We start from the raw sequence: 22,379 nt of genomic DNA on the forward strand, positions 1-22,379 counted from the left end.
AGGCAGTTAATAACATCAAAATGTGTCACTGTAGCGGTTACCGCTGGATGCACACAATCGCCTTGCACCGGCCAGAACACGGCCAGACGCGCCTCTCCCGGGCATGCCCGGACTCACTGTTCCCGGGCACGCCCGAACCTCCCGGGCACGCTCGGTCTCGTCTTTCCCGGGCATGCCCGCTCTCGCCTTTCCAGGGCTCGCCTAGAGCGTCCGGGCATGCCCGCTATCGCCTTTTCAGGGCTCGCCCAGAGCGTCCGGGCATGCCCACTATCGCCTTTCCAGGGCTCGCCCAGAGCGTCCGGGCATGCCCGCTCTCGCCTTTCCAGTGCTCGTCCAGAGCGCCCGGGCACGCCCAGCCTCGACTTGCCAGGCCGCAGCCAAACACGCCCGGGCAGGTCCAGACTCGCCTTTCCAAGGCTCGCCCTTGACACCCGGGCATGCCCGGTATAGCTTGTGCCGGGCAAACTTCCCGACATAAATGTGTATATATATTGCTGCCCGATAAACGGGCTTGGGAGAATACCTGAGCTGTTTTGTTTCAATAAAGCAACTCGGACGAATTCCGTCTTTGGTCGCGTCAATTCTTTCGACTCGCGTTGGAGCGCAGCTCCTTCATCACAATAATTCATATCACCAAACATACACAGGCAGTCAGCAAAATCATATATACACAGGCAGTCAGCAAAATCATATATACACATGCAGTCAGTATAACTTCACATCTACACAGGCAGTCAATGACAAAATATACACAGGCAGTCAATGGCATCAAACATACACGATTACAGAATATGCCATTTAGAGTTCGTCATCACTGTCCTGTGTGTCGTATCCGACAATATAGTCCGCATCGTTTTCACAGTCCGTTCCACCCAAGCAAAGGTCGGTCAAATTGATTGGCAAATCGAATTGGTCGAATGGTCGATCGAATCGAATTCCATGAATCGAATCGAATCGATCGAATGGTCGAATGGTCGATCGAAGCGATTGGTCGAATGGTCGAATTGGTCGAATGGAATTGGTCGATTGGTCGAATTGGTCGAATTGGTCGAATCGAATTGGTCGGAATTGGCAAATGTAAACATTGATTTTCAGATTTCCCATGTAATAACGTTTCCAAAAATGTATAGGTTTGCTAATCTACCATGATTTTGAACGAAAAAACATAGTGAACCTGACTAAGAGGTTGGAGAACTTTTTGTGGATTATTTGGATATCGCTCCCAACGGCCTATCGTTTGTTACTTTATATACATTATATATATCAGATCAGTTACCCAGTGCCTCCTACTTAAAAAAAGAACATTAACAAATTTGAAATTGGGGTAAATATAATTGTAAAGCAATTGCATCCAAATCAAAATTCATCACAAATATCAAATTGTAGTAACTTTAGACATCTTCCTGACTCCAGTGTGTTACTGCAGTGCCTTTCCGCGTTTTCACACCGTTTTCACAAAGGACCAGGCTTGATGGCAAAACTGAGCTGTTCAGGGAGCTGAGGTGTAAAACTGTACGTTTACCTGGGGGCGGCCAAGCAGTCCTACGTGTGTGGAATCTGTGAAAGGGAAAAGTATCACCTGTGGTCAAGTGATTCTCATCCTGCTTATAGAGGAATCGGTGCATTGTGTTCCTCCAAGTCTGTGCCTCGGCATACTGCAGTTAGAGCGGAGGGTGGTAAACTCTCGAAAGAGGAGTCTGAAGTGAAGGCCCACAGGGCCGGTTAGTTTGAGTGGCTTTACCCACCAGCTGTTGAGTTGAATGATGTCATGGGAGTTGCAATCCCTGTTGCTGACCCTCCAATCAACTGGGAACTGCCTTCATTTGTGGAAACACAGGCTGCGGTGAACCAGCTGATAGAGGGCAAAGCTCCTGGGATTTGTGATATCTATGCTGAGATTCTCAAGGCTGGTGTATATGCTATGATTGTGTTGTTGCAGTTCTGTGCTCTGTTTGGGGCACAGGCATCAACCCAACTGACTGTAAAAGGAGCCTTGTTGTCGCTCTCTGGAAAAGGAAGGTGATAGCCAGAAATGCGTCAACTACCGAGGGGGTGACCCTGCTCTCAGTGCTGGGTAAGGTCTTTGCTCGGATAATTATGGATACCATTCACCACCATCTGCTTGAGCACCAGTGCCCAGAGCAGACTGGCTTTACACCAAAGAGTTCAATGATTGACCGTATCCTTCCTCTTCGGGTCCTCACCACGCAGGCAAGAGTTTCAGCAGGCCAATGTTGATCTCCGCAAAGCGTTCGATTCAGTGAATCTGGATGCCCTCTGGAGGATCCTCATCTTCGTGGTGTGCCACTAAAGCTGATTGATCTGATTTCTGAACTATACTCTGGTACTGAGAGTGATGTGAGGTGTGGTGGTTTGTCAGGGGGTGTGTACTGGCTTACACACTTTTCAGCACTGGTATGGACTGGATTATAGGGAGGATGTTGGAGAGATCTGGCTGTGGTGCATCATTTGGGAATGTCAAGATATCTGACCTTGATTTTAAAGATGATGCAGTCATCTTTGCGGAAGCTTTGTGGAGGCCCTCCAGGTGCTGAATGAGAAGTCGGAACCGTTGGGATTACAGGTCTCCTGGGTGAAAACTAATATCCAGATGTTCAATGACATATTGGATGCTGCTATCTTCTCTGTACCTGTCTGTGGCAAGGATGTTGAAGTCACAAAGAGATTCACTTACCTTGGCAGTGATTTTATGTCTTCGTATGTTGTGAGCCAGAGGTTGATAGATGTCTGGTTTGGGCCTGCGGAGTCAGGGATTCACTGGACCATGGGGTGTGGTGCTGTCGGTACCTATGCAGGAGGATGAAAGTCCGAGTCTTTAAGTCCTTGATGCTTTCAGTCTTGCTCTACTGATGTGAGACTTGGAGTCTGACGAATTGGATCTGAGACTTAACTTCTGAGATCTGAGACCTGAGACCTGAGACCAACTTAACTTCATCGTTACTAGTTCTCTTCAGAGAATCCTTGTCCATTGATGGTCAGACATTGTGTCCGATGAGCATTTGCTGAGAGAGACTCAGATGAGACTTGTTACCTGTATAATCTGTGAGCATCAGCTGCGGCTGTATGGAAATGTGACTCGTTTCCTGACACTGATCCTGCTCAACAGATTCTCTCAGCGAGGAAGCCTCGTGAGTGAGGAGGCCAATGGGACGACCACATGCCTCTTGGTTGCATCAGGTTGATCGGCATCTGAAGGAGATGGGGATTGGCCAGGCATCTACCTGGGGGGTGGTCACACGGAGGAGTACCAGTGGAAAATGGGCATTGCAACGCACTGCTTTGACACATGCTCTCATACCTGTCCGTTTCATGTATCTACTGTACAAAGGCTTAGGCAATGTAGAGCGATTTTTTAAAAATTCAAGAAAGCCCAACTTTTCTTTCAAAATATTCAAAAATGTTTTTTGCCTAAATCATTCCCCGGCATTCACCAATGAACATCTGAAGGTTTGACGAAGATCCGTTGGGCCATCTCTGAGAAAAATGGCGACAGACACACAAACATCTCTCTTATATTTATCGATATACACAGGGTGTCCAGAAAGTTATTGTGCAATTTTGTTTTCACACCGGAGTTCTTTCCATGTCAACCGACCAGCTCCAGACACCTATTCCTCTCCATGCCGATTCCTCAGCCACAACCCACCCCACATATTTTTCTGTACATATTCAAGGCTCGTGAAAGAGCTAAAACACAGGACGGATAAGGACTCAACATAACAAAAGGAACAGCAGGAGGAGACGGGGAAACACCAACAACAGGGCAGAGGGAGAAAATAGATGGAGATGAGCAAACAAGGGATGCAGGTAAAGATGAGGGTTAGGGGAGAACAAAAGGGGTGAATAAGATGGACATTTCGTCATTCAGGTTGCTATACAAACATGGACTGAAGTCCGAACCATGAAGTCCGCCATCTTGTCAAGGTGACACCCACCTTTTTTATGGTGTCAAGGTCCCACCTTTTTGCCTTTGCGTGCCTTTTTGTCAAGGTGAATGGTATTCTTTTTTTATACTTCAGTACACTATCCGGTCGCAATGTTTTCTATGTTCACGCTCGATGGGATAATGAGGCCATATGTGAGCGGAACCTCTTTTTTTCAATGGTTGCTTTTGGTTCATGTTTCCCTGGGTTTGCCGGAGCTTTCTGGCATGCACACATACTCACTCACACACTTTTTGTTTATTTAGCATAACGCACATGAACGCATTATAGCTTTCAGACGTCTTGAGTATGTCTGTATCAGCTTTGTGCATCTGGATTTGGGGAGTTTCTCCGATTTTTCCTTGCAGATTTGCACAAGCTCTATCAAGTTGGATTGGGAGGGTCGGTGAACAACAATCTTCAAGTCTTTCCACAGATTCTCAATGGGATTCAACTCTAGGCTTTGCCTGGGCCACTCATGGACTTTCACGTTCTTGTTCTGACATTCCACTGTTGCTTTGGCTGTATGCTTGGGGTCGTTGTCCTGTTGGAATGTAAATCTTCGCCGCAGTCTTTGGTATTTTGCCCTCTGAAGCAGGTTCTCCTCAAAGATTTGCCTGTATTTGGCTCCATTCATTGTTACCTCTATCCTTACAAGTCTCCCATTCCCTGCTTCTGAAAAGCATCCCCATAGCATGATGCTGCCACAACCATGCTTTGCATTCGGGATCATGTTTTATGGGTGATGAGCTGTGCTCAGTTTCCGCCAGATGTAGCGCTTTCATTCTGGCCAAAGAGTTCAATTTTCGTCTCATCAGACCACAGAATATTTTGCCTCATGCTCTCAGGGTCTTTCACATGCCTTTTTGCAAACTCCAGGTGTGCTGTCATGTGCCATTTGCTCAGAAGTGGCTTCCGTCTGGCCACTCCTCTCATAACATCTAGATTTGTGAAGTGCTGCAGAGGTTGTTGTCTTTCCGGCAGGTTCTCAGATTTCAGCCAAGGAACTCTGTAGTTATGTCATTGTCGTCATTGAGTTCTTAGTCACCTCCATGACCAAGGTCCTACTTGCCTGTTCGCTCAGTTTGGTCGGACGGCCAGCTCTAGGAAGAGTCTGGGTCGTTCCATATTCTTTCCATTTCCTAATGATGGAGCTCACTTATGCCCATTGGAATTTTCAATATTCTAGAAATTGTTTTATACTCTTCCCCAGATCTATGACTCCTCACAATTTTATCTCAGAGTTCTACGTTCATTTCCTTGGACTTCATGGTAGTGTTTCCGCTCTGACATGCACTGTCAACTGTGACACCTTATATAGAAAGGTGTAAAACCTTGATTTTTTTCTACTCCCGTTAATCCACCCCAAACCCACCTCTTTCAAACTCCCTGTTTTCTTTCCTGAAAGCCCCTGCAGTGTCCGTCTGGTTTATCCCCGTTGTAGTGAAATTATACCAAGGTGAACCCAGGGTGTGCTCGCTACGGAAGGGGCGTCTATAAGACCCGGGACAACCGGGGCGCGCGGACAATCCAGCGGAACTCACTGTGACATAGTCCTGTAGTTTGAATGGTATGTACGCCCCTAAATGCTGCGCTGACGTTCTGTTAGGACTTGATTTCCTTAAGCGGCATGGACGTTTGGAAATAGACTTCGGAGGGCCGGACATGCTCGCTGTGTGCGCCCTCGCTCAAATGGACATGGAGCCACTCTCACTGTTCCCCAACCTGACCACTGATTGTACCCCTGTAGCCGTCAAATCGCGGCGCTACTCTCGCGCGGACGCGCAATTCATTGCGGAAGAAACGGCCCTGCTCTTAAAGGACGGTATCATAGAACACAGTAGGTCACCGTGGCGGGCCCAAGTCTTAGTGGTGCGGAGTGAGGCCCACCACCGGCGTATGGTAATCGACTCTTCGCAGACGATTAATCGTTTTACACAGCTGGATGCCTACCCCTTACCGGGGATGGACGCCCTGGTACGCCAGGTGGCCTGTATTCCGTTTATAGCACTCTCGATCTGCGTAGTGCGTATCATCAAGTCCCCATCTCTAGGGCTGATCGCGTCTTTACAGCCTTTGAATCGGGTCAGCGGTTGTACCAGTTCACGAGACTTCCCTTTGGGGTAACGAACGGCGTCGCTTGTTTTCAGAGAGCTATGGATGACCTCGTTGCGAAGGAGAATTTGACCGATGTCTTTGTCTATCTGGACAATCTTACGGTTTGTGGGTATGACCAGGAGCATCACGACGCTAATCTGAAACGCTTCCTCGAGGTCGCGCGGAAATATCGCCTAACCATGAATGCGGCTAAGTGTCGATACTCTCTATGCACGGTAGACCTTTTGGGGTACACCGTGACCCATGGCTCCGTCTCTCCGGATAAGGAGCGTCTGCGCCCTTTGCTCGATATGGCTCCGCCTAGCGATCGGGCTTCGCTGAAACGCGCTCTAGGGCGCGCGGACAATCCAGCGGAACTCACTGTGACATAGTCCTGTAGTTTGAATGGTATGTACGCCCCTAAATGCTGCGCTGACGGTCCTCTCTGTAGGGCCATTGTTATATTGAATCAACCATTGCTGCTCATGAAATGCTCTGATTTTAATGCCTGTTGCATGCATGTATTCTTACAGGATGTACTACAGATCTAAATGATATTAAACCTACCCAGAGGTCAAGTCGTGTCTGAGCTTGATTTTGACGACATTTAATATCATTTAGATCGCCGGAATGGCTGACCACAAGATGATCGTGGTACCGATTATCGGAGCCGACCCTCAAGCTGAGGGATCAGCATCGGAGTTCGCTCACTGGCTCAACACGCTGGAGAATTACTTTGCTGCTCACGAAACAGAGCCCACCGCTGCGATAAAGCTGTCCGTGATATAGTCGAAGGTCTATCACACCGTTTTCCGGAACATTTCTCGATTTGGGACGTACGCTACGGCTCTAGCCGAGCCGAAGCGCCTCTACGTAAAGACACGGAGCGCTGTGCACGGCCGGCATCAACTCTCTCAGCGGCGACAGCAACCATCTGAATCGATCGATCGCTTCGCGCAGGAGTTGCGCTACCTGTTGGCAGACTGCGTGCAGGACGTCCGGACCCACGAGCAAGTGCAGGACGACTTGCTCCGAGATTCATTTATCTCCGGAATTAATTCTGGAGTCTTGCGGCTCCGACTCTTGGAGGTCGCGGATCTGACATTTACAGAAGCACTACGGCTGGCATGCGTATACACAGATGCCCGAGAACAATTGACCGCATATGATCACCCACGAGTCGTGGCGGGGACCTCGCAACTCGCGCGACCGGAGAGGGCTACCGCCGAGGATACGGAGGGGGACCCGACCACTACGGCCACGGCCGAGTCTCTGGGAGCTCCTGAAGCGGACTCCGCTTCCGGCCTCACTGCTGCCGCCGCTGCCCGGCCACGGCCTGACCGGTATGCAAAATGTTATTTTTGTGGGAATCGACAGCACCCTCGCTCTGAATGCCCGGCCCGGGAGGCGACATGCCACCTGTGCTCCACCAAGGGCCATTTTGCAAAGGTCTGCAGGAAGGCCGCTCGGGGCACGCGTCCCCGCGCGACCTTGAATGGGCTCATCACAGAGCCAACGGATCGAGCGCCGGACGCGGTGCCTCACTCGGCTTTGAAGAGCCGCTCTCCTTCTCGCGGGCCTCTGGCTACACGCCCGACCTTGGTGAGATACACCGGGCCGCCGAAACAAATGGCGCGAACGCGACCGGCCACCGCGCGACCGACCTTGACTGGCGTTCGAACGCCTACTTCAAACAAGCGACATGCTCCTGCTTTGGAAACTCCTCTTGAAGTGCGGCAAACGCAGCACGTGACTCGAGCCCCATCTGACGGCAGCTTTTACGAATTACATGCACCCACTTTGGCATATGAATCTGCAGACGGCAGAAATCTTTCTCACGTGACTCGAGTCCCATCTGACGGCAGCTTTTACGAATTACATGCACCCACTTTGGCATATGAATCTGCAGACGGCAGAAATCTTTCTCACGTGACGCGAGCGCCATCTGGCGGCGGCTCTTACGAATTACATGCACCCACTTTGGCATATGAATCTGCAGACGGCAGAGATCTTTCTCACGTGGCTCGAGCGCCATCTGGCGGCTGCTCTTACGACCAACACACACCCACTCTGGCAAATGAAACTGCTGATGAGCCAACTGACTTCAATGCTCCTGCTGAGGCCCAACCTGCCGACGCTGCCCGAAGGATTGCAGCCGGCGTGGGATCCACCCGCGAGGCGCGATCTTCTCGCCCGGCCGGTACTATACCTGCCGGGTCTGCCGGCCTTGCGCAGGCCATCATTCCGCTCACGGTCGCGGGCGTTTTTGCGCAAGCTTTGATTGACACGGGGTCCACGGATAGTTTTATCGATCAGCGACTCGTGCATCAACATGGGTGGCCAGTTCTCAGGACAACCCGCCGGATCTTCATGGCCTCTCAGGGACTTCGGTTGAGCACAAAAGGGGCGTGTCGATTGAAACTTGTGATAAAGGGCCGCACGTTCCCGGACGTGTATCTCATGGTATTACCGGCCTTATGCGCTGACGTTCTGTTAGGACTTGATTTCCTTAAGCGGCATGGACGTTTGGAAATAGACTTCGGAGGGCCGGACACGCTCGCTGTGTGCGCCCTCGCTCAAATGGACATGGAGCCACTCTCACTGTTCCCCAACCTGACCACTGATTGTACCCCTGTAGCCGTCAAATCGCGGCGCTACTCTCGCGCGGACGCGCAATTCATTGCGGAAGAAATGGCCCTGCTCTTAAAGGACGGTATCATAGAACACAGTAGGTCACCGTGGCGGGCCCAAGTCTTAGTGGTGCGGAGTGAGGCCCACCGCCGGCGTATGGTAATCGACTATTCGCAGACGATTAATCATTTTACACAGCTGGATGCCTACCCCTTACCGGGGATGGACGCCCTGGTACGCCAGGTGGCCCTGTATTCCGTTTATAGCACTCTCGATCTGCGTAGTGCGTATCATCAAGTCCCCATCTCTAGGGCTGATCGCGTCTTTACAGCCTTTGAATCGGGTCAGCGGTTGTACCAGTTCACGAGACTTCCCTTTGGGGTAACGAACGGCGTCGCTTGTTTTCAGAGAGCTATGGATGACCTCGTTGCAAAGGAGAATTTGACCGATGTCTTTGTCTATCTGGACAATCTTACGGTTTGTGGGTATGACCAGGAGCATCACGACGCTAATCTGAAACGCTTCCTCGAGGTCGCGCGGAAATATCGCCTAACCATGAATGCGGCTAAGTGTCGATACTCTCTACGCACGGTAGACCTTTTGGGGTACACCGTGACCCATGGCTCCGTCTCTCCGGATAAGGAGCGTCTGCGCCCTTTGCTCGATATGGCTCCGCCTAGCGATCGGGCTTCGCTGAAACGCGCTCTAGGGCTGTTCGCCCACTACTCAAAGTGGGTGCAAAATTTCTCCGCGAAGCTCCGCCCCCTCATGGCCTGCGATACTTTCCCCATGGGCCCGGCCGCCCTGGCGGCCTTCGAGGGCCTTAAAGTCGACATCGCTGGCGCCACTGTCGTGATGATTGACGAGAGTGCCTCTTTCGTTTTGGAGAGTGATGCCTCGGATCATGCGATAGCGGCGACTCTCTCCCAAGGAGGCCGCCCTGTGGCTTTCTTCTCGCGGACTCTCACCTCCGCCGAGCGGAGGCATTCGTCTGTCGAAAAGGAAGCGTACGCGATCGTCGAATCAATTCGGCGATGGCGGCCGTATCTGCTTGGGCGGAGTTTCCAAATCGTCACGGACCAACAGAGTGTTGCATTTATGTACGACACCTTACATGCTCAGCGCATTAAGAATGAGAAAATCACCCGTTGGCGTATCGAACTCGCCGACTTCTGCTACACCATCAAATACCGCCCGGGGAAGGATAACCTGGTCGCTGACGCCTTATCGAGGCTGGCCACTTGCGCGGGGGTTGTAACTTTGGAGGGGCTGCGCACTTTGCACGGCACTATGTGTCATCCCGGGGTAACGCGCTTCGCGCATTTTGTGCGCGAGGGCAATCTGCCGTACTCGATTGAGGACATCCGCCGCATCTGCCGTGATTGCGCGATCTGTGCGGAACTCAAACCGCGTTTTTATAACCCCCCTATGGGGACTCTCGTTAGGGCTACTAGACCGTGGGAGCGCTTGGCGATGGACTTCAAAGGGCCGCTGCCAATGTCGAGCAACTCTCGCTATCTGCTCACTATCGTCGATGAGTATTCCCGATTCCCCTTTGCTTACATGTGCGGGGATATGTCGGCTGCCACGGTTATTCGGTGCCTGCAGAATTTGTTTTCTATGTTCGGGTATCCGGCCTACGTGCATACCGATCGGGGTGCGGTTTTCCTGTCCCAGGAGGTGAGGGGCTACTTGCTCCAGCATAATGTCGCTTCGAGCTACACCACCCCGTACCGGCCCCAAGCGAATGGACAGATCGAACGCTTTAATGGGATTATATGGCGGGCCGTCATGCTAAGCCTTCGGACCCTCGGCCGAGGCCTCGATAAATGGGCGTGGTCACTGCCTGCCGCTCTAAACTCGATCCGGGCTCTCCTATGTACTGCCACCAACCAGACTCCTCACGAACGACTGTTCCACCACCCTAGAAGCTCCGGCAGTATCCAATCTTTACCCAGCTGGCTCGCTGAACCGGGGCCCGCCTATCTCAAATGAGTGGTTCGCGCTAGCAAGTACGACCCCCTTGTTGACAAGGTGCAGGTCCTCCAGGCTAATCCCGAGCATGCTCGCGTGTTAACGGCGGATGGGCGCGAGTCTACTGTCTCCGTACGCCATCTCGCCCCATGTGGGGACGACGACAGGGGTATCGACGAACCCGTCTACGAGTCTATGGACTCTATCGAAGCTTCCCCTATGGAGCTACCACTGTTACTCCCGCCGTCCCCCACTCCCGTGCCCGAAGGCGCAGGGGCGCCCCCTCCGACTCCCACCTCCGGCGGCTATTCCGACGCGGGGGACTCCGGGCTTGGGGACGCCGTGCCCGGTAGATTCCGAACACGAACTGGCAGGGAGGTTCGCCGCCCCGACCGCTACGGGTGGACCGACTGACGTGGATTGACGTGACCCATTCGTTTATTGCTGATGCTTGCTTGCAACCTGCCGAGCGGCAGTATAGTTCTAACGGCGGGGAGAATGTAGTGAAATTATACCAAGGTGAACCCAGGGTGTGCTCGCTACGGAAGGGGCGTCTATAAGACCCGGGACAACCGGGGCGCGCGGACAATCCAGCGGAACTCACTGTGACATAGTCCTGTAGTTTGAATGGTATGTATGCCCCTAAATGCTGCGCTGACGATCCTCTCTGTAGGGCCATTGTTATATTGAATCAACCATTTCTGCTCATGAAATGCTCTGATTTTAATGCCTGTTGCATGCATGTATTCTTACAGGATGTACTACAGATCTAAATGATATTAAACCTACCCAGAGGTCAAGTCGTGTCTGAGCTTGATTTTCACGACACCCGTGTACCCCACCCCAGCCTTCTCTCTTGCACAGATCTCCCGATGTCCCTGTTCCCTACTGTTGTGCTTCCCTCTATCTCCCCCTCTTGTCTCCCACTCCCTTTATTATATGTTATATGTCAGCTCTTACACGAGCCTCGACTTGGTATCCAAAAATAAAGGTATGTTTATTTCTAAATCATTTCCAATCAATTGGCCACAGGTGAACTCCAATCAAGTTGTAGAGACATCTCAAGGATGATCAAAGGAAATTGGATGCACCTGAGCTCGATTTGGATTGTCATAGCAAAGGGGATGAATACTTATTGACTCAAGACATTTCAGCTTTTTATTTTTTAATTATTTTGCAAAAACATTCAAATAAAACAACTCCACTTTGACATTATGGAGTATTATATGTAGATCAGGGATGCAAAAATATCTCAATTCAATCTATTTTAAATTCGGCCTGAAACACAACAAAATGTGGAAAAGTCACGGGGTGTGAATACTTTCTGAAGGCAATGTATCTCCTTGGGCATGCTGCTGCCTTCACTCCATTCTGTGATCATATTATTTTCATGGCAACTCTCCTGCCATCAGTCGTTTTCAACTTTGACCTCCTTGAAATAGGTTGGTTTTCAAGGCAAACATGTCCGAAATTTCGCGAATTGAACATCACCATATTGCTGCTCCAAAGGTCCATTCTGCCATTTTGGTTCCAGCTGTACAATATTGTCATTTTGCAGTGCACATCCAGGAAAGTCGGTGCTTGTGTGTGTATATATATTTGAGTGTGTATGTGTGTGTGTGTATATATATATGTGTGTGTGTGTGTGTGTGTGTGTGTGTGTGTGTGTGTGTGTGTGTGTGTGTGTGTGTGTGTATGTATTTATTTATTTATTTAACAGCTAATCACCTGTTTCACAGAACATTTACATTGAGAGATAGCTAAATATTCTCATTAGATGTTCCCTTATTTTAGACCATTTTCGTCACACTATATTCTGTTGCTGTTCCTTTGAAAACAGTTCTGTGTTTTTTAATATCTCACAATGTAATAAATCATGTTCAGTATATTAAGTCTTTGATGCCATTATTCACCTCTTCATTTTTACTTGCAGTGGCCTGATGAGGCTGAAGAACCAATTCCTCTTCTGGTAGCTGCCGGCGGTGGAGGGAAGGCACACCTCAACAGCCAACAATATCAAGCTCCAGAGAAATTGGAAACAAACTCATCGGTGCATGGAGTGAATGGTCAAACAGGGGAAGCAGGCAAGGAGGGGGAAGCTGGAATGCAGTGTAAGCAGTGTAAGGTATTGTAAAAGGTGAGGAAATATGATTGGGGTGGAAGGGAATCGTGGAGGCCGAGTGTTTGATGGAGAAATGTATTGAAGAAATGGGTGAGTAAAAGAAAAACACTTCGCAAATGTAAATTAAGAATAAGCATGGTAAAGGGTTGACATCATGTTCTCCAATTGTATCAGAGGAGTGTGTAAAGATGGTAAAGACATCGAAATGTAACATTCAAAATTCTGAGTGTTTTGGGAAGGGTTGGAGAGTTAATTGGGAAATGGAGGGATGGGAAAGAGCGAAAAAGGGAATGGCAGGTTTGAAGGTTGGGCAAAGGAAGAGGAGGAGCAGGTAAGATAGATGCGGGTGAGGCGTTTTGCTTCATATACAAATCTTGTTCAAATTTCAAGGCAATCGAATGAAAATTGAGAATTTTATATATTAGACCCAAGTTGTTATTTACCTTTGCCTATGTTGACCTGTTGGCCTATGTTGACCTTTTGGCCTATGTTGACCTCAAAAATAGTTGCCGGTTTAATTTGGTGACCTGATTGCATATTATCTTCAAAGTTCAAGGCAATCAGATGTAAATTGAGGATTTTAGAAATTCCTCATAAGTTTGTTGACCTTTCGCCTATGTTGACCTTTTGGCCTATGTTGACCTCAAAAATAGTTGCCGGTTTAATTTGGTGACCTGATTGCATATTATCTTCAAAGTTCAAGGCAATCGGATGTAAATTGAGGATTTTAGAAATTCCTCATAAGTTTGTTGACCTTTCGCCTATGTTGACCTTTGGCCTATGTTGACCTTTTGGCCTATGTTGACCTCAAAAATAGTTGCCGGTTTAATTTGGTGACCTGATTGCAAATTATCTTCAAAGTTCAAGGCAATCAGATGAAAATTGAGGATTTTAGAAATTCCTCATAAGTTTGTTGACCTTTCGCCTATGTTGACCTTTGGCCTATGTTGACCTTTTGGCCTATGTTGACCTCAAAAATAGTTGCCGGTTTAATTTGGTGACCTGATTGCAAATTATCTTCAAAGTTCAAGGCAATCAGATGAAAATTGAGGATTTTAGAAATTCCTCATAAGTTTGTTGACCTTTCGCCTATGTTGACCTTTGGCCTATGTTGACCTTTTGGCCTATGTTGACCTCAAAAATAGTTGCCAGTTTAATTTGGTGACCTGATTGCAAATTATCTTCAAAGTTCAAGGCAATCAGATGAAAATTGAGGATTTTAGAAATCTGACCTATGTTGACCTTTTTGAACGATTTTGACTTCAAAAATAATTGGTTGTTGAATTGAGTGACTCGATATGCAAATCCTCTTCAAATTTCAAGTCAATCGGATGTAAATTGAGGATTTTAGAAATTCCTCATAAGTTTGTTGACCTTTGGCCTATGTTGACCTTTGGCCTATGTTGACCTTTTGGGGCCTATGTTGACCTCAAAAATAGTTGCCGGTTTAATTTTGTGACCTGATTGCAAATTATCTTCAAAGTTCAAGGCAATCAGATGAAAATTGAGGATTTTAGAAATCTGACCTATGTTGACCTTTTTGAACGATTTTGACTTCAAAAATAATTGGTTGTTGAATTGAGTGACTCGATATGCAAATCCTCTTCAAATTTCAAGTCAATCGGATGTAAATTGAGGATTTTAGAAATTCCTCATAAGTTTGTTGACCTTTTGCCTATGTTGACCTTTTGGCCTATGTTGACCTCAAAAATAGTTGCCGGTTTAATTTTATGACCTGATTGCAAATTATCTTCAAAGTTCAAGGCAATCAGATGAAAATTGAGGATTTTAGAAATTTAACAAAGGTATTGATTGACCTTTTGACGTCAAAAACAATAGGCTTCTTTCTTATGACCAACTCTACCAGGTGATGAAGTTTTGTGAAGATCGGAGTAAAAATATGACAGACAGACAGACAGACAGACAGAATAACGCACACGACCAACCAATACTTGAAAAATCTTCACTTTTCGCAAGTGACAAATAGGCAAATAGACAAACAGGTGCTACAGATCAACATACTTGGAAAAATTATTTCGCCAAACAAACTTTAGCATTTCGTGGTCCATTGTGAGTGTCTTGTCCTCATAACTTTTTTGAAAATCCCTTGTATTCCAGATTGCAACCATCGAGCGGCAGTAAGTGAGCAGCTCTGTCTTGGATGCATTTTCCTTTTGTTTTTGTTTTTTATGGGTATTTCCCGGAAGGGGATGCGAGACTATTGCAATGCCCGTGTGTGTTTGTGTGTGTGTGTGTGTGTGTGTGTGTGTGTTGGTGAGTGTGTGTGTTGGTGAGTGTGTGTGTTGGTGTGTGTGTGTGTTTGTGTTTGTGTGTGTTTGTGTGTGTTTGTGTGTGTGTGTGTTTGTTTGTGTGTGTGTGTGTGTGTGTTTGTGTGTGTGTTTGTGTTTGTGTATGCGCGTGTGTGTGTGTTTGTGTGTGTGTGTGTGTGTGTGTGTGTGTGTGTGTGTGTGTGTGTATTGGTGTGTGTGTATTGTTGTGCGTTGGTGTGTGTGTTTGATGCGTGTGTATTATTGTGTGTTTATGTATGTTGTGTGTGTGTGTGTGTGTGTGTGTGTGTGTGTGTGTGTGTGTGTGTGTGTGTGTGCGTGTGCATCTGTTTGTGCGTGCCCGTGTGTGTTTTCAGAAAATGGAGCGGAGCCCTACCAGGTCTCAAAGTATCCACCTTCATGCGTGTGTCCAAAAATGCAATGTTGTGTTTAATAGATGTGAAACTTTACACATAGGAGGGACTCTACGTGGAGAACATTTATTGCTAACACTGACATAATGGGTCACATGGTATGACAGCCATATTGGATGAAAGGAAAAACATTGGACATCATTTTCTCCAAAAACGCTTGATGAAAAAAATTGAAACTTGGCATATGTCATCAACTTCCCATGGAATATATAGGGTGATAATGATGACATCATCTGTGAAGTGGTATTCCAGCCATAATTGGTTGAATTGAAAATTTTATCCGAAATGCACATCGTGATGGGTCTCAGAAAGAGAGGGGGGCAGAGCTATAATCGTCTCCTGAAGGGGGTGGAGACCAATACCTCGAGGGGCGGAAGGTTTTCAGGGAGCGGACGGGTGGAGCCCATATCGTGCGGGTCTGAGGAGGATTGGCTCATCGCCTGTTCGTCCCTCCTGTCTGCTTCAGTGTCAGCCCCCCTCACCCCCCCCTCCTTCGAAATCGACGTTCCCACCACCAGAGACAAGTCACCAATTTTTTGTTCCTTTTCCTGTCTGTGATTGAGTCCGGAGTGAGGCGCCTTCGTTTTCATTGGATTTATTGCACGTCATTCTTTTACCTCATTGTGCAGTACATAGTTGTTTGTTGTTCCTTGCATTCCCAATATTTTCCCTTCCATCCTGCCATCAAATTCCCACATCAGGTCAGTCCTCCCTGTTTGTTGTGTTCGGGAATAAACCCATTTGGTTCTAAAATGAGGAGCCTCGTGATTTCCCTCAGTTCCGCATGGGTGTAAGCCACCATAAGTTGCACAGAGTCTGAGGGAGATAAAGCCAGTTTGGTCCAACGGTGTTAATCGCCCTGAACACGACAACATATATGTTATTTCCCAAAAATGACAGGCCATTTTTTGGCATACCCTGGCCAATGTATTACTTGGGGTTTGTTGTTTGATTATCACCACCTGTAGGAGGTGTGAATGCTGGGGTTACACATAGGACATGATGGGCCAAACAGCCTCCTGTGCCTAAGTTTTCTTCTATCTTGTTCTATTTCCTTAAATGAATAGCAATGATTTTTTTTTCTAGACTTGCTAATTCTTTCCCATTTATCTACTTGCAGCTTTAGCTACCATTTTAAAGTTGTTTATCTTATCTGTCATCTGTTCACCTCCAACCTGTCAGTTTGTTGTACCTTTCATGCATGTCCACCCATTGTTGTTTCGTTCCGCCATGAACCATAATATCTTCTTATTAAACAAATTAATTAATTAATAAATAGCCACAGCTTTTTGTTACTGCAAGGAAGCATAAATAGCATAATAAATAGCATAAATAGCACGTAATAAATAGCATAAATAGCATACTAAATATCATAAATAGCGTAATAAATAGCATAAATATAGCATAAATAGCATAATAAATAGCATAAATAGCACATAATAAATAGCATAATAAATAGCATAAATAGCATACTAAATATCATAAATAGCATAATAAATAGCATAAATATAGCATAAATAGCATAATAAATAGCATAAATAGCACATAATAAATAGCATAAATAGCACATAATAAATAGCATAAATAGCACATAATAAATAGCATAATAAATAGCATAAATATAGCATAAATAGCATAATAAATAGCATAAATAGCACTTAATAAATAGCATAATAAATAGCATAAATAGCATACTAAATATCATAAATAGCATAATAAATAGCATAAATATAGCATAAATAGCATAATAAATAGCATAAATAGCACATAATAAATAGCATAAATAGCACATAGTAAATAGCATAAATAGCACATTAAAATAGCATATATAACACATAATAAATAGCATAAATAGCACATAATAAATAGCATAAATAGCAAATAATAAATAGCATTAATAGCATAATAAATAGCATAATAAATAGCATAAGTAGCACATAATAAAGAGCATAAATAATAGCAGAAACAGCACATAATAAATTGCATAAATAGCACATAATAAATCGCATAAATAGCATTATAAATAGCATAAATAGCATAATAAATAGCATAACTAGCATAATAAATAGCATAAATAGCATATAATGAAGAGCATAAATAATAGCATAAATAGCACACAATAAAGAGCATAAATAGCATAATAAATAGCATAAATAGCTTAATAAATAGCATAAATAGCTTAATAAATAGCATAACTAGCATAATAAATAGCATAAATAGCATATAATGAAGAGCATAAATAATAGCATCAATAGCACATAATAAAGAGCATAAATAGCATAATAAAGAGCATAAATAGCATAATAAATAGCATATAATGAAGAGCATAAATAATAGCATAAATAGCACGTAATAAATAGCATAAATAGCATACTAAATATCATAAATAGCGTAATAAATAGCATAAATATAGCATAAATAGCATAATAAATAGCATAAATAGCACATAATAAATAGCATAATAAATAGCATAAATAGCATACTAAATATCATAAATAGCATAATAAATAGCATAAATATAGCATAAATAGCATAATAAATAGCATAAATAGCACATAATAAATAGCATAAATAGCACATAATAAATAGCATAAATAGCACATAATAAATAGCATAAATATAGCATAAATAGCATAATAAATAGCATAAATAGCACATAATAAATAGCATAATAAATAGCATAAATAGCATACTAAATATCATAAATAGCATAATAAATAGCATAAATATAGCATAAATAGCATAATAAATAGCATAAATAGCACATAATAAATAGCATAAATAGCACATAGTAAATAGCATAAATAGCACATTAAAATAGCATATATAACACATAATAAATAGCATAAATAGCACATAATAAATAGCATAAATAGCAAATAATAAATAGCATTAATAGCATAATAAATAGCATAATAAATAGCATAAGTAGCACATAATAAAGAGCATAAATAATAGCAGAAACAGCACATAATAAATTGCATAAATAGCACATAATAAATCGCATAAATAGCATTATAAATAGCATAAATAGCATAATAAATAGCATAACTAGCATAATAAATAGCATAAATAGCATATAATGAAGAGCATAAATAATAGCATAAATAGCACACAATAAATAGCATAAATAGCTTAATAAATAGCATGAATAGCTTAATAAATAGCATAACTAGCATAATAAATAGCATAAATAGCATATAATGAAGAGCATAAATAATAGCATCAATAGCACATAATAAAGAGCATAAATAGCATAATAAAGAGCATAAATAGCATAATAAATAGCATATAATGAAGAGCATAAATAATAGCATCAATAGCACATAATAAAGAGCATAAATAGCATAATAAATAGCATAAATAGCATGTAATAAATAGCATAAATAGAACATAATAAATAGCATAAATAGCACATAATAAATAGCACATAATAAATAGCATAATAAATAGCATAAATAGCACATAATAAATAGCATAAATAACACATAATAAATAGCATAAATAGCACATAATAAATAGCATAAATAGCACATAATAAATAGCATAAATATCACCGAATAAATAGCATAATAAATAGCATAATAAATAGCATAAATAGCATAATAAATAGCATAAATAGCATGTAATAAATAGCATAAATAGAACATAATAAATAGCATAAATAGCACATAATAAATAGCATAAATAGCACATAATAAATAGCATAAATATCACCGAATAAATAGCATAATAAATAGCATAATAAATAGCATAAATAGCATAATAAATAGCATAAATAGCACATAATAAAGAGCATAAATAATAGCAGAAATAGCACATAATAAATTGCATAAATAGCACATAATAAAGAGCATACATAGCACATAATAAATTGCATCAATAGCACATAATAAATTGCATAAATAGCACATAATAAATAGCATAAATAGCAAATAATAAAGAACATAAATAGCACATAATAAAGAGCATAAATAGCACGTAATAAAGAGCATAAATAGCACATAATAAAGAGCATAAATAGCACATAATAAAGAGCATAAATAGCACATAATAAATAGCATAAATAGCACATAATAAATAGCATAAATATCACCGAATAAATAGCATAATAAATAGCATAATAAATAGCATAAATAGCATAATAAATAGCATAAATAGCACATAATAAAGAGCAGAAATAATAGCAGAAATAGCACATAATAAATTGCATAAATAGCACATAATAAATAGCATAAATAGCAAATAATAAAGAACATAAATAGCACATAATAAAGAGCATAAATAGCACGTAATAAAGAGCATAAATAGCACATAATAAAGAGCATAAATAGCACATAATAAAGAGCATAAATAGCACATAATAAAGAGCATAAATAGCACATTATAAAGAGCATAAATAGCATATAATAAAGAGCATAAATAGCACATAATAAATAGCATAAATAGCATAATGAATAGCATAAATAGCTTAATAAATAGCATAAACAGCACATAATAAATAGCATAAATAGCACATAATAAATAGCATAATAAATAGCATAAATAGCACATAATAAATAGCATAAATAGCATAATAAATAGCATAAATAGCATAATAAATAGCATAAATGGCATTATAAATAACATAAATAGCATAATAAACAGCATAAATAGCATAATAAATAGCATAAATAGCACATAATAAATAGTATAAATAGCACATAATAAATAGCATAAATAACACATAATAAATAGCACATAATAAATAGCATAAATAGCATAATAAATAGCATAAATAGCCACAGCCACCACTTCCTGCAAGGAAGTGATGAAAGTTTTTTATTATTATCTCAAACCAGGAGGTGGTGGAGGCTGGGCAGACAAGACCTCTACACCACAGGCTGGAAGATCTCTTTTGGAGGGAGCTGAGGGAGGATCAGCCTGCAGTCAAGCCCTCCAATGGGGGTGGGCACATGCAGGAGGCTTTGGAGGTGGTGGAGGCGGGTGCTGTACAGGAGGTGGCGGTGGAGGATACATTGGTAAAATGCATTTGTCTCATTTTGACCAGTACAGTAACCTATATGGTGTTAAACCGTGTTAAACAGCTGGTTATTTGAGGTTCTGATTGCATGTAAACACGAAAACTTCACTCTTTCATCTTGATGTGCAAGATCTGCAATAATTTCACCTGCCATGAGGCACTAGATTACTTACACTAGATCGAATGGCATCATGCTTCTCTCACTAGGAGGTGACGCTTCAGAAAAAAACACCATCTCAGAAGATGGGCAAGACGGAGTGTCGTTTATGCATCCGATGGGCCAACTAACCATCAATCCGCTTGCAGGTGGGACCATCGAGGCATACACCATGAACACACAAAAACATGTCTTTATGTGCAAACATGAACCCACAACATTAAATGTGTGTACGTACACACAAACACACATACACACACAGTCACACCACCACGTCACAAAGATTGTGTCACCTCACTTTCGTTATATGTCACGGTATTGTATTGTATTGTAATACGTTGTTGATATAACACATTGTTTCATATTACCTCCATCCTCTTCAATTCGTTTGGTCCAGTGACCAACCAGCCTGCGATCTCAGACAGCATTGACAGGTATATTTTACTCCACCCTTCTGCACACATCATGGTATTTGATGACTTCAACATTCACCACATGGAGTGGTTGGTGCACTCTCACAATACTGATTCTCCTGGTATCGATACCTATAATTTCTCAATTTCTCAATCTCTCAAAATCTCACCCAAATTGTTTCCTCTCCCACTTGTATTCCTGACCGTACTTCTGACAGAAGATGGAGGAGGTCTCTCTTGTCTGTATGCTTGATCTCTTTCTGAGTTCTAACCCAGGTGATTGTGTTGCCGATGTTCTGCCTCCAATCAGTGACTCGGATCATTCCACTGTTTCTGTTTGTGTCTCTTACTCCTCATTCCCAACTCCAGTGCATCCTTTTCACTGCACTGTGTCTCAGTTTGCGAAAGCTGATTGGGATGGATTCCGTTTATTTCTTGCTCATGTGCCATGGACCTCAGCTTTCAGTCTTGGTTCTGATATGGCTGCCGAGGAAATATCCCAATGGATTTGCACTAGTATGGGCATTGATATTCCCTCATGTATCTATCAAGTGAAGGTCCATTCCCATCCATGGTTTACTGTGGCTTGTGCATCAGCAATTGCTCATCGCAACCACTATTTCAAGCTGTACTATGTGCAAGGGTCTCTTCTTGAGTCCAAATGTCTGTTTCACAAAGCAAGTAACCACTGTAAAAGAGTTCTTGAGAATGCCAAGCAGGAATATGCTGCTTCTGTAGCCGATAACATTGTGACCCAGCGGATTGGCTCTCGGGACTTTTGGTGGATTGCCAACAGTGTACTCACCCGCAATAAATCTTCTATACCTCCTCTCTTTCATGGACCAGAGGTTGTTACTTCACCTCTGGATAAGACTAACCTCTTTGCAAACCACTTTTTTTTCTCTAATTAAACACTCAATGATCAGGGATACCCTCTTCCTAATTTTCCATCTCATACAGCCTCTGATATTTCTGTTCCATTTATCACTCCTAAGAAGGTTGCCAGAATTATTCGTACCCTAGATGTCTCAAAAGCGACTGGTCCTGATGGAATCCATGTCATTGTATTGAAGACGTATTGTCCTGAACTGTCACCGATTCTTGCCAAGCTATTCAACACGTGCTTGTCTGCTTCAGTGTTTCCTTCATCATGGAGAGTGGCTTCTGTTTGTCCCTGTTTTCAAGGGTGCCGGTGAGCATTCTGAACCAAGTAACTATCGCCCCATCAGCCTGCTTCCTGTAATAAGTAAGGTATTTGAATGCTTCATCAATTAACAACTTCTCAGCCATCTGGAGGACAATGAACTTCCGACTGGC

The 22,379-nt window shown here is 43.6% G+C and overlaps 2 protein-coding genes across 2 annotated transcripts in view; one reads left to right on the plus strand and one right to left on the minus strand.

The window, feature by feature from the left end:
• Positions 1–22,379, minus strand: part of LOC144893586 (uncharacterized) — an 896,812-nt gene that overhangs the window by 537,093 nt on the left and 337,340 nt on the right. The gene's annotated exons all lie outside the window — the stretch shown is intronic.
• LOC137416992 (ALK tyrosine kinase receptor) overlaps positions 1–22,379 on the plus strand; it is a 114,713-nt gene that overhangs the window by 13,835 nt on the left and 78,499 nt on the right. The window contains exons 4-9 of the mRNA XM_078785070.1: positions 12,592–12,730; positions 20,311–20,490; positions 20,700–20,798; positions 21,432–21,578; positions 21,660–21,859; positions 22,200–22,254. Of these exons, the coding sequence (XP_078641196.1) occupies positions 12,592–12,730; positions 20,311–20,490; positions 20,700–20,798; positions 21,432–21,578; positions 21,660–21,859; positions 22,200–22,254 (820 nt within the window). The remainder of the gene's footprint in view (positions 1–12,591; positions 12,731–20,310; positions 20,491–20,699; positions 20,799–21,431; positions 21,579–21,659; positions 21,860–22,199; positions 22,255–22,379) is intronic.

This window comes from Myxine glutinosa, chromosome 9 (assembly GCF_964187855.1).
Source record: "Myxine glutinosa chromosome 9, kmMyxGlut1.1, whole genome shotgun sequence".
Taxonomy (NCBI): domain Eukaryota; kingdom Metazoa; phylum Chordata; class Myxini; order Myxiniformes; family Myxinidae; genus Myxine; species Myxine glutinosa.